This window comes from Sciurus vulgaris (genome assembly GCF_902686455.1).
Source record: "Sciurus vulgaris genome assembly, chromosome: 1".
Lineage (NCBI taxonomy): Eukaryota > Metazoa > Chordata > Mammalia > Rodentia > Sciuridae > Sciurus > Sciurus vulgaris.
In genome coordinates, this window is record NC_136461.1 from 97,505,304 (window position 1) to 97,521,585 (window position 16,282).

Genomic DNA, 16,282 nt, shown 5'->3' on the forward strand with positions numbered 1-16,282 from the left:
TGAGGCTGGCTTTGAACTTGTTATCCTCCTACCTCCACCTGACGAGCCACTGCCAGTTCATTAGACATTTTTTAAAAATAGGAGCACACCATGTATGTATAATATGTCAAAATACACTCAACTGTCATGTATATCTAAAATAACAAATTAAAATATTTTTTAAAAGTAGGTATACACTCTAAAGTAACAATAAATAGTACAGTAAATACACAAACTAGTGACATAGTCATTTATCACCATTACTGAGTATTACATACTGTACATAATTGTATGTGCTATACTTTCACACAACTGGCAGGAGGATATGTTTTTACACCAGCATCACTCCAACTCATGAGTAGGGCCGTGCACTGATGATGTTAAGGTGCCTGTGATGTCACTAGGCAACAGGAATTTTTCAGCTCCATTACAATCTTGTAGGACCATCATCACATATGTGTCCTTCATTGGCCCAAACATTGCTATATGGTGCATGATTGTACCATATATACACAATGGAATAGTATTTATCCAGTAAAAAGAATGAAGTTCTGACACATGCTACAGCATGAAGGAATCTTGAAGACACATGCCAAGTAAAATAAGTCACTTATGAAACCTCTAGAATACACAAATTCATAGAGACAGAAAGCAGATTAGAGGTTACCAGGGAGTGAAGGGAAGGTGGAGTAGGGAGTTTACAACTTCCTACTTGGACTGATGAAAAAATTTCAGAAATATGCAGTGGTAAAGGTTGCACAATATTGTGAATGTGACTAATGTCACTGAATTGTACATTTAAAACTGTTGAAATGGTACATTTTATGTCACGTTTTATCATAATTTTTAAAAATTAATAATGTAACATACTAAAAGTCTTCAAATTATATGCTTTAAGTGAGTAAAATATATGGTGTATCTCAATAAAACTATTAAAATTAAGAAGTGGCAAAGTCCTCTAAGAAAGTTTTCTTTACATATCCCATCTGTCCCCTCAGCTATAGATTGGGTCTCCTCCCAATATGTGCACTGGCTTATGTCTGTCATGACAAAACTAACCAACCATGTGCTTTAGCTGCTAGCTTGTCTATGTTCCCCCATCAGACCTTTGGTTTCTTTGTTTGTTTGTTTGGTTGGTTGGTTGGTTGATTGGTTGTTTGCTTAGTTGTGGTGATGGTGGTACTAGAGGTTGGATCCAGGGGTGCTCTACCACTAAGCTACATCCCTAGCACTTTCTATTTTTATTTTGAGTCAGGATCTCACTAAGTTGCCAAGGCTGGTCTTGAACTTGTGGTCCTACTAACTGAGCTTCCTGAGTCACTGGGGTTACAGGTGTGCACCACCACACCTAGCCAGACCTTCAATTTCTGAAAGGCGGACACTGAGTCCTTTCGACCCCCAAGATCCTGTATCTAACCCAGTGGCTGGTACATGGTATGTACTCAAAAAATGTTTGTCAGATTCATAAATGATCAAGTGATTTAGGTGGCAGGGCTGATCCAAGGTTTGTATTCTGAATTGTCTCTAGTACAACAAATACATCTGTATTACCCAAATTGGTCACTTGGCTTCATCAATGTCCCATCTTAAAAATCAAAGAAAATGTGATGTTTTTGCTTATTTTTCTCTCCTCTGCCCCAAGAAAATCTTTTATACTATCTTCTAAGCTGAACAACCATATCTGAATTTGAGGCCACTCTTTTGTAGCAAAAATAATTCACAAGGAAATCTAATATGAAAGTTACCAACACAGGTGGGGTTCATATTCAAGGTACTTGAAAAGAAAGATCAAAGGACACACTCTAGATAGCATAGTCAGAAGCTGTTTTCTGATATATATCTACTTCTTTATATAAAGTCAAATTCTAGCATTAAGAGCAATAATGATTACATTTGCAGATTCAAAACACTTACGTAAACGTACCTCATACACAGCTAGATCTATGCCTGCATAAGGTATGATGCCTAATAAATTGGGAACGTAGCCTTTGTAAAAAGCTCCAAAGCCTTCATGTTTCAAAATCTTCTTGGCACAGTCATATATTCCAGAGTATTGTCCAGTTTTGCCCACTGCCAGCCTGGTTTTCATAACCTGGACATGAAAGAATATAACAAAATATCATTCATAATAACACTAACATCATGGAATTCCAAAGAAGCAACTTCATGGAGAACAAATAAATAACACGCAATGTTATTCAAATGACTGTTTAATTTGCCAATATGTTCTCCTTTGTGTATTATTTCCATTTAAGAGCTAAGACCACAGCTAGAAAGACCCATTTACTGCAAAGAGGATATGAATGAGGGTAGGGATAGAGTACATGAAGACAAGATCATCTACTGAGGTCATAATATGACTGGTATGGATGGTATGAACTGGTATGAAGGAAACAGCATCCTGAAGGCTACTCCAGCTAGCCTGGAGCACAGGAGTGGGTAGAAGAGAAGGGGAAGGTGATGCTATTAATTGAGATGGAGGATGTAAGAAGAAAAATAAGTACTAAATTAGGATACCTTTTCTGAGGGGTGTGCAGAGTAATGTGAACAATATACATGGACATACATACAACAAAGCAGTGGAAGTTAAGGGTCTTATCAATTATTATAAACTCTTTGTTACATCAATAAAGATATCCACATCTACAATATTATTTTTGTTCTAAAGCAGGAGTTGGAAAATATTTTCTATAAAGGCCGGATAATAAATATTTCAGTCTTTGCAGGCCTAAAATGTCAGTTCTCTGCTGCATAGTCTTTGTTTTTCTTTTGCTTTGTTTTTACCTGCCTTTTAAAAATTATAAAAACCCATTCTTAGCTCAAGGCTACATAAAACAGTCCACAAATCCATGGTTTGGCAGCCCATGGTCTAATGGAAGAAGGGCTAGTTAAGATCACCATCAAGCAATCAATCCTGAGGTTCTGTTATTATGTTTATGGTACTCTTAGGAGAGGAATGGGAGTTCTCATCAACATGGGGCCGCCAACCTCTGAGATGACCCCACTGATCCTTGACTCTTGGCAGGCATAGATTTGTGTGATCTCTACGACACTCGACCAGGGTTGGTCTGTGTATTGGTTAATTTGAATTGTCGACTTGACTGGATTAAGAAATGCTGATGAAGATTAAGAGGCTTCTAGGTGGGTCAATGCAGGCGTGTGTCGGAAAGATTAGAAAGCAGGATACTGAATTGGAGTGGAGACCCTCCCTAAATGTGGGCAGCACCACCCAATAGGATGGACTAAAAGTTGGAACAAGGAAGCAGATGCAGTTGGAAGCTCAGCTCTTCTAGAACAGGTTCTTGATTGATGCTTTGATCATCTGAGGATATCAGACTCTTGCTTCTTCATTCTTCCAAAGCGGACTCTGCCAGTGATTCTCCAGGTAGTTTCCAGAAGCTTTGGTCTTGGAGGAGGATAGCACTCTTGACCTTTCTTATTCTGGGGCTTCTGCATCTTGGGTTGTGTAGTTGCTGGTTCTTCCAGCTCTCCATCTGCCATTGTGGACTCTCCAACTTCTGGTTGTGTAAACCAATCTAATAAATCCTCTTTTTATAATCATACTTCCAGTTGATTCTGTTCCTCTAGAGAATCCTGACTAATACAGTCTGTGTGACCAACAGGATACAGCATAAGTGACAAAAGAGAGCAGTTTCTCTCTCTCTCTCTCTCTCTCTCTCTCTCTCTCTCTCTCTCTCTCTCTCTCTCTCTCTGCCCCCTCCTTTCTCATCACTTTCTCTCTTTCACTCATCATTTTCTCATTCCTGTAAGGGAAGCCAGCTACCATGTTGGGAAGATACTTGGGCAGCAATAGAAAGGCCTACATGATACAGAACTGAGGCCTCCAGCCAGTGAGGCCTGGCAATAGCGACATGGTGAGCTTGGAAGTATATTCACCCATAGCTGAGCCTCAAGGTGACTGCAGCTCTGGAGGACACCTTGAAGATAGGCGGTGAAAAACCTAGAGCCAAAGGAGCATAGCCAAATTGCTCCCTGATTCTCAGTCCATAGAAACTGTGAGATAATAAATACTTGTTGTCTAAAACTATTACACAACAGATACCAATGCAAACACCACCAAGCAGTCCAACTTCACTATGGGGTACTTACCTCCATGGGGTAAATGAAAGTCTGTGCAGTTGCTCCAGCCATGGAACCAGAAACAAATCTCTCAAAGGTTCCTACTTTTTGTCCTTCCTCAGTAAGCAACTTCTTGTACTGTATAAGAAAGTTTTAAAATGAACATTAGTACCTGCTATCGACAGAACCATGCTCCCTAAAATTCACATGTTGAATATTAACTCCCAACATGATGGTAGTAGAAGATAGGGTCTTTGGAGGCAACGAGGTTAGATGAGGTGAAACCTTAATGATAGGATTAGCATCCTCATAAGAAGAGACAACAGAGAGCTTATTCGCACCAAGGAAAGGCCATCTGAGAACATGGAAGAAGGCCACTGTCTGCCAGTAAGGAAGAAGCTCTCACTAGAGATCAAATTGGCTGGCCTCTTGATCTCGGACTTCCCAAACTCTGGAACTATGAAAAATAAATTTCAAATGTTTAAGCCATACAGTCGGCGGCATTTGTTCTGGCAGCTCAAGCTAATTAAAATAATACCAAAATACAAATCTGCTCCTAGAAACAAATTTGCCGACCATGTGATAATGTGTCTCAAAATGTATATATTGCATTAATAATACCTAGCAGAAAAATAAGGCTGAAATGCTAATACATTCAGTATACTGAACAGAGGTTCTCAAGTTAGATTTCCACAGAACACGAATATTCCACAGGCTGAACCAAGTCATTCCTTTGCTAAAATAGAATAACAGAATTCTTTTCCAAATACAGGAAAAAAATGGGATAATAAAGTTTTCATAATTTTTAGGTATTTTCCCCTACTTTTTTTTAAAGATGAGTTTATTTCACCAGTACAAATAAAACCAATAAGTGACAACCAAATATTAACAAAATGATGTAGAAAACAGTTTTTGTCAATAATACATTTAAGTACACTAACACACCAACCCTAGCACTCCTCTGGCCCAAAGCAATCCAACATGGCTGATTGGAGCAAGGGTGGAAATATGACCTACATGAAGCCAAAATATTAATTAGTCAGGATGTTAATGTCATGCGTTCCAGAGTCAGGTGGACCTGGGCTGGAACCTGAGTCATATGGCCCTAAGCAAGTTCATGAACAAGTCCAGGTTGCGCTCACGGGGCTGCTGATCGGACTAAATAAAATCACACAGGCAATGTAGTTAACATTTGTACCAGGCACTTGGCAAATGCTCAGCAGTTGTTGTTGTTATTATTATTAACATAATAATAATTACAAAAACAGAGACAATGGCAATTAACCAGGCAAACCCAATTCCTTCTCAGAAATGTGAGGTATCTAGAGGTGCGAGTGGTAAGTCTACAGAGAGAAGCAGACCCATGGGTGGAGAAGGAGGTGGGTCAGGGAAGTTCCACTTCCAGGGCTTCTCTGAGGATCCTTCCCTCATGGCCATGTACACTCCACAGTGACCCCCCAGTCCTGAGCATGCTTATTGCCTATCCTTGGGATCTAAAAAGCCCAATACACCAAAACAATATTTCTGCTAGCAAAATTGTGTTTCTCTGCTCACATAAAAATTAAATGTAGTATTATTTCATGAAGTTCCCCAAATAGCAGATATTCCCCCAAAAAAGATATCAAATATTTTCAAAGGCTCTGTTCCCTGAACTACCAGAATATTACATAAAACTCACCTTCTGCATAGGTTCTATTAATTTTCCTTTCAGATTGTCATGATCATTAAATCTAATTTGTTTAAACCCTTTCTACATAGGAGCTGTAAAGGCACACTTTGCATCTTGTATCCCCCAAAGCACCAATCAAAAGCACTCACTAAATATTTAGTGAATGACAAATAATACATATTCAAAGGATAAGTGTTTGGGGGTTTTCATGCCCCAAAACCTGACATACATACAAAGAGAAGAGTGAGGACAGCCTGTGAAAGGTCAGAGGCTTAACAAGTCATAGACCTTAACCCCCATCTTAGAGATGAGGGAACGGTCACAGAGACCTTAGGTAGCTTGCCAACGTCACAGAATTTGACTTTCCTAAAGCAGATCCAACTGGGCTTTGCACGTCTCCCTGGAATCCTGTCTATCTCAGTTCTCTCTCCTATTTGTTATTACATCTGCTTCAATCTCCCCAACTCCTCCAACCTCTGACACCATCCCCCAGGAGAGAGGCTTTCTTGGGAACTCAAAGAATAACAGAGAGGCCACCAGAAAGAATATTTTGGTATTCCTACCCACCACCACAAAATTATTCACAACCACTCTGTCCTCTTTCTTCCCAGGTTGGCATTAAGAGTCCGTGCAGTCAAAGACTGAGCCTTCTAACAGTCTCTGCTACTACCTCTCTTTCCCACATCCCCTTCCTACCTCTCACCCCCATTCCCACACACTTCCTCTGAACACCTGCTGTATTAAACAGTCTCTCACACTACATTTTTATCTTCTTTCTTTCTATTGGTATGCTTCCTCTGAAAATGGACATATTTAAAAACAAAAAGAAAGAAAGAAAGAAAGCCCTCTCTCCACCCTATATCCAAATCCACCACCCTGTCCCTCTTTTCTTTTCTTCCCTTACCATCAAACTCTCTGAAAAATGTGTCTACACTGTCCAGTTTTCTTCACCTTTCATTCACTTTAGCTCATTTCAGTTTCTCATTTCATTGTGTCACTGAAACATTTATATTAAGCTTACCTATCTCCAGGTTGGTAAGTCAATAAGTCCTAGAAGACATTTTTCTTATTGCACACACCACGGTGTAGCATGAAACCCTACTCTTCTAGGTCATCACTCTCTCTGAATTTCCTCCTGTCCCTCCAGCCCTTCCTTCTCAGTCTTCCTTACAAGTTTTTCCTGCTGCTCCCATTGGGCTCATTCCCAGGATACTTCTCATTCTATATATGTTTTTCTGCCCATTCCAACCACATCAACTCATCAAACTTTCTGTCAAAGATCTGTCTCTTCCTTTCCAGATGAGATTCCCACCGGCCTACTGGACAGCTCCCCACACACATCACAGGTGTATCTTAAACTCAGAGTGTCCAAAATGGAAACTGACACTGTATTCTCTGTGCATATAGTTGATCAAATTAGGAACTAGAATATAATCCTTGACTCTTCTCTCTTTCTTACTTCCATATCAAAGCAGTCAGTGAGTTCTCTTGATTTTATTTCCAAAACATTTTTCAATTAATTCATTTCTTCTCTAGTCTCTACAGTCATTACTGCACTCATCATTTCTTACTTGAATAACTGAAATATTGCCTTAAATAATCTCCTTCCCTCTAGTCCAGTCTCACCGTCCTCTAATACGTTTGCCATTCTTTTTCCAAGGTGGTCTTCCTTAAATGTTAGTATAAGATTCTTAACTGCATAAGATCCTTCAAAAGACCTCCACCACACTCAAAATGAAACCTAGACTCTGACACAGCCATTCCTCCCTAGCTGTCCAGGCTTCTTACATCATTATCCTTCCAGAAACACACCACACTCCAGTTGAGGCATAGGTAACTGCCTTCTTTTCCCTCGATGAGAGATGCTTTCTTGTGCCTACATTTCTGTCCACATATTGCTCCTATTGCTTGCAATAACCAACTTTCCCTTCATCTTAATGAGCCAGAAACTCAGGTAGACTTGGGTTCAAATTCCAGCCCTGGTAATTTTTGTCTTTTCACTCATTTAGTAAAGATTTAGTGGTGCTGGGAATACAAACCTGAAAACAAATAGCCATTGCCTTAAGGAGGCTTGCAGTCTCACAAACCAGACAGGATTAAATACAGAAATCATCAGAATTCAACATGAAAGAACTGTAACAGGAGGAAACAAAAGGAACTATAACAATGTAGAATGTTTTCTAGAGGAAATAATTCCTGAATAAAGTCTAAAGGGGCATTTACCTCTGCATGACATACAGAAAGAGGAATATTGTGTGTGTGGGCTTTACTGGAATAGAGAGTGGGTATGAGGAAAAGAGGAAGGAGGACTATTGCATTATGGACACATTTAGTTTGAGGATGTGCAAGCAGAGATGCAAAGATACCCAGGTACGTACAGGGATGCATAGGTATAGTGAGGAAGAGGAAAATGTTAGAAGGAGGTCAGTGCAGATGGTAGCTGAAACCATGAGAACCTACATTGCCATCCTATCGATGAAACAATGGCACTGCTGTGATCATGACAACAAAGACAAAACGTAACTTTATTCCAAATTGATGACATGTTTGAGAGAGTTGCATGCCAGGCTGGATATATCCTTTTCTTAGTTTTCTAAACTACAAGATATTCCATGATCAGAACTTGTACAAATCTGGAGGTGAGATATCTCACCCACAATAGAAAACTGGATATTCTGCAGTTTGGCATTGTAAGGATGCTGGGCAGGGGTAGCACGGGTCTTTTTTTGGGATGTCGAGGAAATGCTTCTCACAGCAAGATGGTCTTAAGAGAGCACTAAGGGAGGAACAGAACTTCTGCAGGAGGGGAGAAAATGGAACAGCATCGAGGGCCCAGAGATCATAAGAACTATATGCTCAATACCTAGAGAGCTTTCTCTTTATGTCTAAAAAAAGCTAGCATGCAAATATCAGAATACTGGGACAAGGGCTTAGGGAGGAAACTCGGTGGATAGAAGCCTGTTGGTAATATCCACAGTAAGAAACTGATAAATGGCATAAAGTGTAATGCACCATTTGCTTGCAATAACTATGGACTTTCCAATATACAAAACATCCTGTATATTGAAATAATGGGATTATTTTTGAATACTTATTTCTTTTAGGCTCTGGCTTTCCTATTATAAAAACAAAGTATGTGGTATCTAAAACACCAGCCCTTACTTAGTCATGATTTGAATGGTCAAATATTCACATAAGGAAAATACCTTTCCCAAAGGTGGGTTCTAATTAAAGTCCTGGAAGCTAGATGTTCTTCAACATTTTTTTCTTTGCTTCTCTATTTCCTAATCCAACAGCAACACCACTGGACTTGGTAATCTCCTCGAGTCCGCTGTTGAACAAATCACTCTCCCGAATAATCTAAAATCCATTTAAAATAAAATAAAACAAAAAATGTAGGGTGGAGTTTAATTTCAAGGCCCTTTATAGTCCATGATAAACAATGATGGAATAAATGATGGAAAAAAAAAACTTCAAAGACAGTACTGCTAATTATCATAAAAAGAAACCAAACTCACTGTGTTTCCTGTTACTGCCTCATGAGGCTGCAGCAATATCCAAAACAATCAAAGTCAACTACAGCAACAGAGAAGTGATGCGCTCCATTATTACCTCATTCATTCATTCAACAAATAGCACTTATCATGTACGGGGCTCTGCCTAGATGCTGGAGTACATAGGGAAGCCAAGTCTGCCTCAATGGAGCCTTCACTCTAAGTTCAACTCCATTTCACATCAATGTTAAATTATACAAAGGACTTCAACTCAAAAGTTCTCTAACCAGAAATTAGACTGGAATATTTGCATAAAATTTGTGCTAGCATGTTGTCTTTCCCAGGAATTCACAATAAATAAGTTAAAATCCTACCTTTCCTTTAAGAGTTCTTACAAAAGAACACAAAAGTCTTTCTCTATAAAGAATATTACAAAATTCAGAATCCCAGAATTTCTTGAGTTTATCTAGAAAATGATCTAGTATCATATATACCTAATATATGATAACTGAGTATATGTGAAAAGTTATCATGCATTAAACAAGAATTCCAAAAGCATTATATGAATCTTTATTCAGTTTACTAACTCCTCTTTGTGAATAATTTCCACAGATGATTACCTGTTCATATGCCCAGAACTTAATAGCTGTCTCAGGAGCAATTTTAATGACATTTGTGCCATTTCCTCTCCAAAGAGAACGGACGCCTCCTTCTTTTATCATCTGTCGAAAGCCTCCAAATATGTTCATTGATTTTGAACCATGAACCTAAAATTAAAAGTGAAATAACGTAAAATGCTACTGGCATATTACTGATATTATTTCTAAAATAACCATACAATCTCTTTTCAATACTATTTACAATTACCATAAGATGTATTTGAAAAAGCATATAGACAGTTGAGAAAATATATAGTGATGGGATGGATTATTATTATTATTTTTAGACAGAAGTCTATATCTGGCTCAAAAACTAAGAATAGTTGGTATCTTTGGCATGGGAAAACAGGACAAGCTCGAAATTTAAATTATTATATACAAAGTTCCTAAGATAACATGAACCAAATGATGTATTAGGCTAGAGCAAACCCTTTGAAACATGAGAAATAACAAAGTATGCTGCAGGTAACAGATTACTCCCAAGAAGTAGAACTGTAATATACTATAAATAGGTACAAATGTGATTTGGATAATATGTAAATCAGAGGTGTAGACACTGGAATACACTGGAATACAGCCTGGCACCAAAAAGAAAAACTACCTTCCAGGGCATATCTTGAGGTCTTTCTAAGCAATAAATTCATGACAACGTGTACCAACAGTCTAACCCAGAAAGTGTTGATGGATTATTTGATTTATACTAGAGAGGTGGTAATCATTTAAATATATTAGAACTTGTGATTGGTTGTATATGGAAACTGATTAATAAACTAAAAATAATTAAAGAACCCAGCTATTCTTCTGGTTGTTTCAGTTTATACAAAAATGAGTGAAAATCATTAAGGGTGGGGGGAAGATGGAAGGGGTTGAAGACTAAGGGTCAACCATGTGACCAAAATGTGATCAGGCCCCAATAAAAACACTGGACCCCAAAGGCTCAGGAGAGCTTCCCTGATTGGCCTGCAATACTCTGTGCTTACTGTACACATCAATGACAGGAAAGCAACCCACTGAGACTCCAGGGAGGGGACAACAGAAACTCCACCTTGGTACTTTTCAGGACTCAGCCCTCTGTACTTCCTTTTTTTGACTGATTTTAATCTTTATCTTTTTCCTGTAATAAACCATAATCACAAGTATAGCAGCTTTCAGTTCTTTTGAGTCCTTCTAGTGAAATATTAAACCTAAAGGTGACTTTAGGAAACAGCCTGAATTTATAGAAACTAAGGTTCTATAAATTCCATTTCATTTTAAATACATAAACTTCACAATAAAAGATGACAAAGGAAAAGATGAATGCTTAATCAATTTCTGTCAAAATCAATTTGCTGTTGCTCCTAAAGAAAAACACATACATACCAATTCCCTCACACCCCCTACTTTTTTTAAAGTACTATGTCTCTAAATATATTTTGGAATTTGGGTGAATTCTGAGGGAATGGTAGTTAAAATATTGTCAGAAATCTTTTTGTACAGAAATCTAAGGACAAATATAAAAAGCATTGGCCTAGGTGTCACAAACACTACTTTTGAAAATATTTTTAAGCAACTACTATGTTCCAGTAAGTTATTCCAGTATGTCAGGTGTCTTCACAGTCTTTGCATTGTTTAATTCTTACTCCCATTCCAGAATGAAGGAAAATGAGACCTCAGAGGTTTTATGCAGTTTGAGAACCATAAGTTTTAGAGGTAAAGATACCCTGTTCCTCATCTAGTTTGTTATAAAGGAAAAAAAATTTAATTCTCATAGCTTTATGAGTCCCAAGGGTAAAATGAGGATAAAATACCTACTTCACTAGGCTACTATGAGGACTCAATGAGTTACCATTATGTGTGACAAATAAATATTAATCCTTTTCCTTTCCTTCCTCCTTTCTACTCTGACCAGCCGAAGGCTACACTGTTAGTAAATAGCAAAGTAAGTCCATAAACCAAGGTCTTTTCTGTTAACCTCAACTTTATAATAATTTTAAAAATTACATTCTTATCCTAAGATTTTGATAATCTTAAAAAAGAAAAAGAAGCGAAATACAAATAAATTAAAGAGAACCCTTCAAAAATGTCTAGAGTTTTTTTTTAATTATACATTGAACAGTCATGGAGTGCCATATATTTAAAGTTCATTATACATGTACCAAAAACTTAAGGTTTGGTAGAACACTGCCAATACCTACATGGACTGAATTTTCGATTAGTAGCAATTAAACATTTTTTTATTACCGTTTGTTAAGAGGAAGTCATCAGTAGCTTTTGATTAATGTTTCCTTATTTAAAAAGGAGGCAGGGGAAGCAGGAAGGAGTATGGATAAAACAAAAACCTTAGGCTTAAAAGAAACTTTAGTCTTTCACAAGAGCCTGGTTGAAGGATTCATATTCTTACAGAAAAGAAATAAAATCCAGATTTCTCTAGAGAACTATTGAAGAAAGACTATTTGGGTAGGGGGAGCTATTTCCAAGGCTCAAAGTGATTTGGGGAGGTGTCACAGTGCTAGGTATCCAGTGGTTGGAAGGGATCTTGCTGTCACAATGCAGGAGAAAGAGAGTGGGAAAATAAAAAGTCATCAAGGTGCTAATCAACATTCTTGGACCAAGTACTCATCATGAAAGTTCAAAAGCTATAGGCACAGGCAGTATTGGGGTAAAGGTGTCACAGAGGCTATCAGCCAGTCACAGCCTACAGCAACTCCCCAAAGTCTTGGCGCTCCTACGGAGTGAACTCAGCTGTTCAGTTTTCCTCTGTGTGTGTCCCCTGGGGTTAAGAAGGTTAACTTCTTGAACTTCTTCATGAAGTCCCCCCATAGCACAGGGGCTTGCTGAAGCGAAGTTCAGGCAGTGACACTGCTAGTATTCCAGTCGTACCAGACCCCTGCCTGCACTAGGTACATAGGCTGTTGCCAGGGCAACTGTGTCAAATTCCACCTCCATCACCTGGCCTTCCTGATCATGTTCTCCTCACCAATGCCATAAGAGACTTTGCGCAAGCACTGGCTGGAAAGTAGACCCACACCACCTTATCCTTCCTTGTCGGAAGAAGCTGACAAGTACTGATGAATAGTCCAGGCAGTTCTTGAAGTTTGGCTAGCAGTTTGTTCTGGCAACTTTTGGTCTCTTGGAGGCACAGGTGTCTGGGGCTTCCTCCTTTACCGGTTCTACACCTTTCTTCTTAATCCAGGCTTAAAGCCTATTCACATTCCAGAAGCAGGTCTTGAGTGTGGCAGATTTGCCACTGGGCAAAGTTTTCTGATCTAGACGATCTTCATATAGGACTGGGCCCTCTTCTGCCTCTTTTTTATTTTTTCTGCTCCGACTTTATTCTCATTGACCTCTGGCGCTGTCTTGGGCTCTTCTCCATATTCTGCCACCACTTCCTTTTTCCCACACTTTGGCATCCCTGTAAGGAACGCCCTTTGGCACATGCACCACGTCACCCACCCAAGCAGTATATATTTTTTTAACTTGTCTGATTCTGTCCAAGTACGGTTCCTCCTTGAGATCTTTTTTAAGGTATTAAAGACTATTACTGAGAAAACTTTAAACTTCTATTTCAAAACGCCCACACTGCTCATTAGTTTAGAATATCTACGACATGCTTGGATGACGCTCACCTGCATCATGACTTTCAGGCGATCCAAAGGGGCGGTGCTTGTTCGCGAGACCGCACCCGCGATGCCTCCTGCCAGAAGCTGCCTCCACCACTGCCCTGACTTTTTCTCATCTTCTGTGAATTCATCTGGAATAGTTAAACTGTCCCCTATGTCAATTCCCTGCGGAAGTGGAGAAAAGGTTACTGTGTTCCTTCAATTAAAAAGGCAATCCCATAAATTATTTTAAGACAGTCTAGTCATCCTAAACATAGTGTTGGTTCACAAGAAATTAAAATTAACAGTAATTACAAACTCCTAAAACCAATAATGCAACTTTTTATAGATCCAATGACTTCTATTGGGCTAAACCAGAATGAAAGGGCATTTTATCAGTTACAGTGAATTATTTCTAGTTACAGCCACTTTTCATAAGACTAGAAAACCATATCCAATTGGTGATGATTTTTTTAAGAATTTAGTTTAGGGGGGCTGCAGTTGTGGGTCAGTGGTAGAGTGCTTGCCTGGCATGTGTGAGGCCCTGGGTTCAATACTCAGCATCACATATAAATAAAGATCCATTGACAACTAAAAATATATTTTAAAAAAATTAGTTGAGGGCTGGGGGTGTAGCTTCGTGGAGGAGCATTTGCAAAGCATATGCAAGTTCCTGGGTTTGATCCCTCTCACCACCAAAGAAAAAAATGAAAAAGATAAAAGAGAATTGTTTGTTGCTGGGCATGGTGGCACATGCTTGTAGTTCCAGCCACTCAGGAGTCTGAGGCAAGAGGATCACTGAAGTCCCTGAACTGGAGGCCAATCTGGGCAACAAGGGGAAAAACTGTTTCAGAAATAACATCTACCTTGTACTCCATACCACTATACATGGTTTAAACATGTAAATGAAACTATGTCTGTGAATATCCCTAAACTCCTTTCTCATATTGACTATGAATATTTTTGTATGTCTGACTTGTCATTTAAAGCATGCAACAGAGTCAATTTAAAATTTAGCTAAGAGGAACATATATTTCCAAATGATCACTCACATTGATTCTAAACATTACTGTAAGTTACAAACATAGTTTAAGAGAAACAAAGTTCTATTTTATCTTCATTTCTAAATGATTTTGTTGTAAAAGATTTTATAGGCAGGAGTGTAAGGTGAGGAGCTATGCTACAGTTATAACTCTTTTCCTTTATTTCACTATCAATAAAACAGATACATGATTGTAGCCTCAACTTTTATCATACTTCTCCAAAGATACAACAAAATAGTCATGTAAGTATAAAATTTATCTAGGCAACTGAACTACTAATATGGCATTATTTATACTCATATTTGAAAAGGTACTAGCTATCACTAATTTTATAATACTCTACATAAGATTAGGCATCGTTAATGGCAGCAATGTGAACTCAAGGCTTCATTTAGTGCATATTAAATTTATTAAAATTCATGAATAAGTACAAAAGACAAGCCCATTAAGAAAAACAAATTCCAGGGCTGCAGTTGTAGCTCAGTGGTAGAGCACTTGCCTAGCATGTGTGAGGCATTGGGTTTGATCCTCAGCACCACATAAAAATAAATAAAATAAAGGTATAAAAAATAAGAAAACATTATAAAAAAAAATTCCTTCATTGTTCCCAATGGTTTCAGGGACTAAATACACAATAATAGAACTTCATTTGTACCAGCATATTTTTTAAATCTTAATCAAAATTAAAATTGCAAAGTTTTGTGAAATACAAACAGATGTGAAATACTAAGAAGATGAGCCAAAAAGATCTTGCACATTCAATAGTTATTATAAATGCCTTAGGCCAGAGGTAAATGGAGGGAGTCTAACTGAACAAGCCCAAGTTTCAGAAAAAAAAATCATGAGGTGTTGAGATCTTTAGGCAACATAGTATCTATGAAAAGTAAAGGTCTATGATTTTCAGACTTCCCTGTGGCAGAATACTTAAATGCCATAAAGGCTGGGCAACTTATTTATGAAGATGGTACTTCTTCCAAATTTTGTAAATGACTGTTTCTGCAATCCTAGGATTTTAAAATATTCTACAAATCTTTGCTACTGGGATTAGGCATCCTGGTCCCATAAGTATTCAGAGTGCTTCTGGGTGCTAACTATATGGCTTATAGCTCCAAACAAGTACAAAGTGCACTTACAGTAGAATGTTTCCAGAAACGGATGATTTCCTCAATGTCTGTAACAGGGTTAAAGAGGAAGTAGTCCCTCCATTCATTCCAGTCCACTGTCATTGTCCCATCAGCATCAATGCTGAAAGTTTTAAAAAGTGATTAAAGAACAAAATGAAATTGATAAATAAACCTAACATTATCAGTCATTTTACAGAATAACAATTTCTGTTCCAACTTGATATTCTCATTAAATTTTTTAAAAATCCCGCTCACAATTATAGGTTGTTGAAAATAGCAGCAGGCATTTTATGGTCCTTTTAGTTAATTTTAAACTTTCATAGATAAACATGGACCCCCAAATTACAGAGAGTTCATTAAAGACTACCTTCAGTACTCTATCAAACTCTAAGTTAATAAGCTATAAAGCACAAAAACTAGATGATAAAAATAAAGGGAATGTTATGGTTTGGATATAAGGTGCCCCCCACAAAGCTGTGTTAATACAGGAATATTCAAAGGTGAAATAATTACATTATGGGAGATACAACCCAATCAATACATGCTAGTTTGAATGGACTAACTGGGTGATAACTGTAGACTGATGGGGCATGGCTGGAAGAGTTGAGTCACTGCAGGGATGTCCTGGAAGGGTTCATCTCCCCTGCAGCCCGACC

At 38.2% G+C, this 16,282-nt stretch overlaps 1 protein-coding gene across 1 annotated transcript in view; it reads right to left on the reverse strand.

Moving 5' to 3' along the window:
- LOC306657234 (mitochondrial adenyl nucleotide antiporter SLC25A24) overlaps positions 1-16,282 on the reverse strand; it is a 47,296-nt gene that overhangs the window by 8,568 nt on the left and 22,446 nt on the right. The window contains exons 4-8 of the mRNA XM_079133037.1: positions 15,636-15,747; positions 13,487-13,645; positions 9,843-9,989; positions 4,090-4,197; positions 1,904-2,071 (exon numbers count right to left, since the gene is read on the reverse strand). Of these exons, the coding sequence (XP_078989163.1) occupies positions 1,904-2,071; positions 4,090-4,197; positions 9,843-9,989; positions 13,487-13,645; positions 15,636-15,747 (694 nt within the window). The remainder of the gene's footprint in view (positions 1-1,903; positions 2,072-4,089; positions 4,198-9,842; positions 9,990-13,486; positions 13,646-15,635; positions 15,748-16,282) is intronic.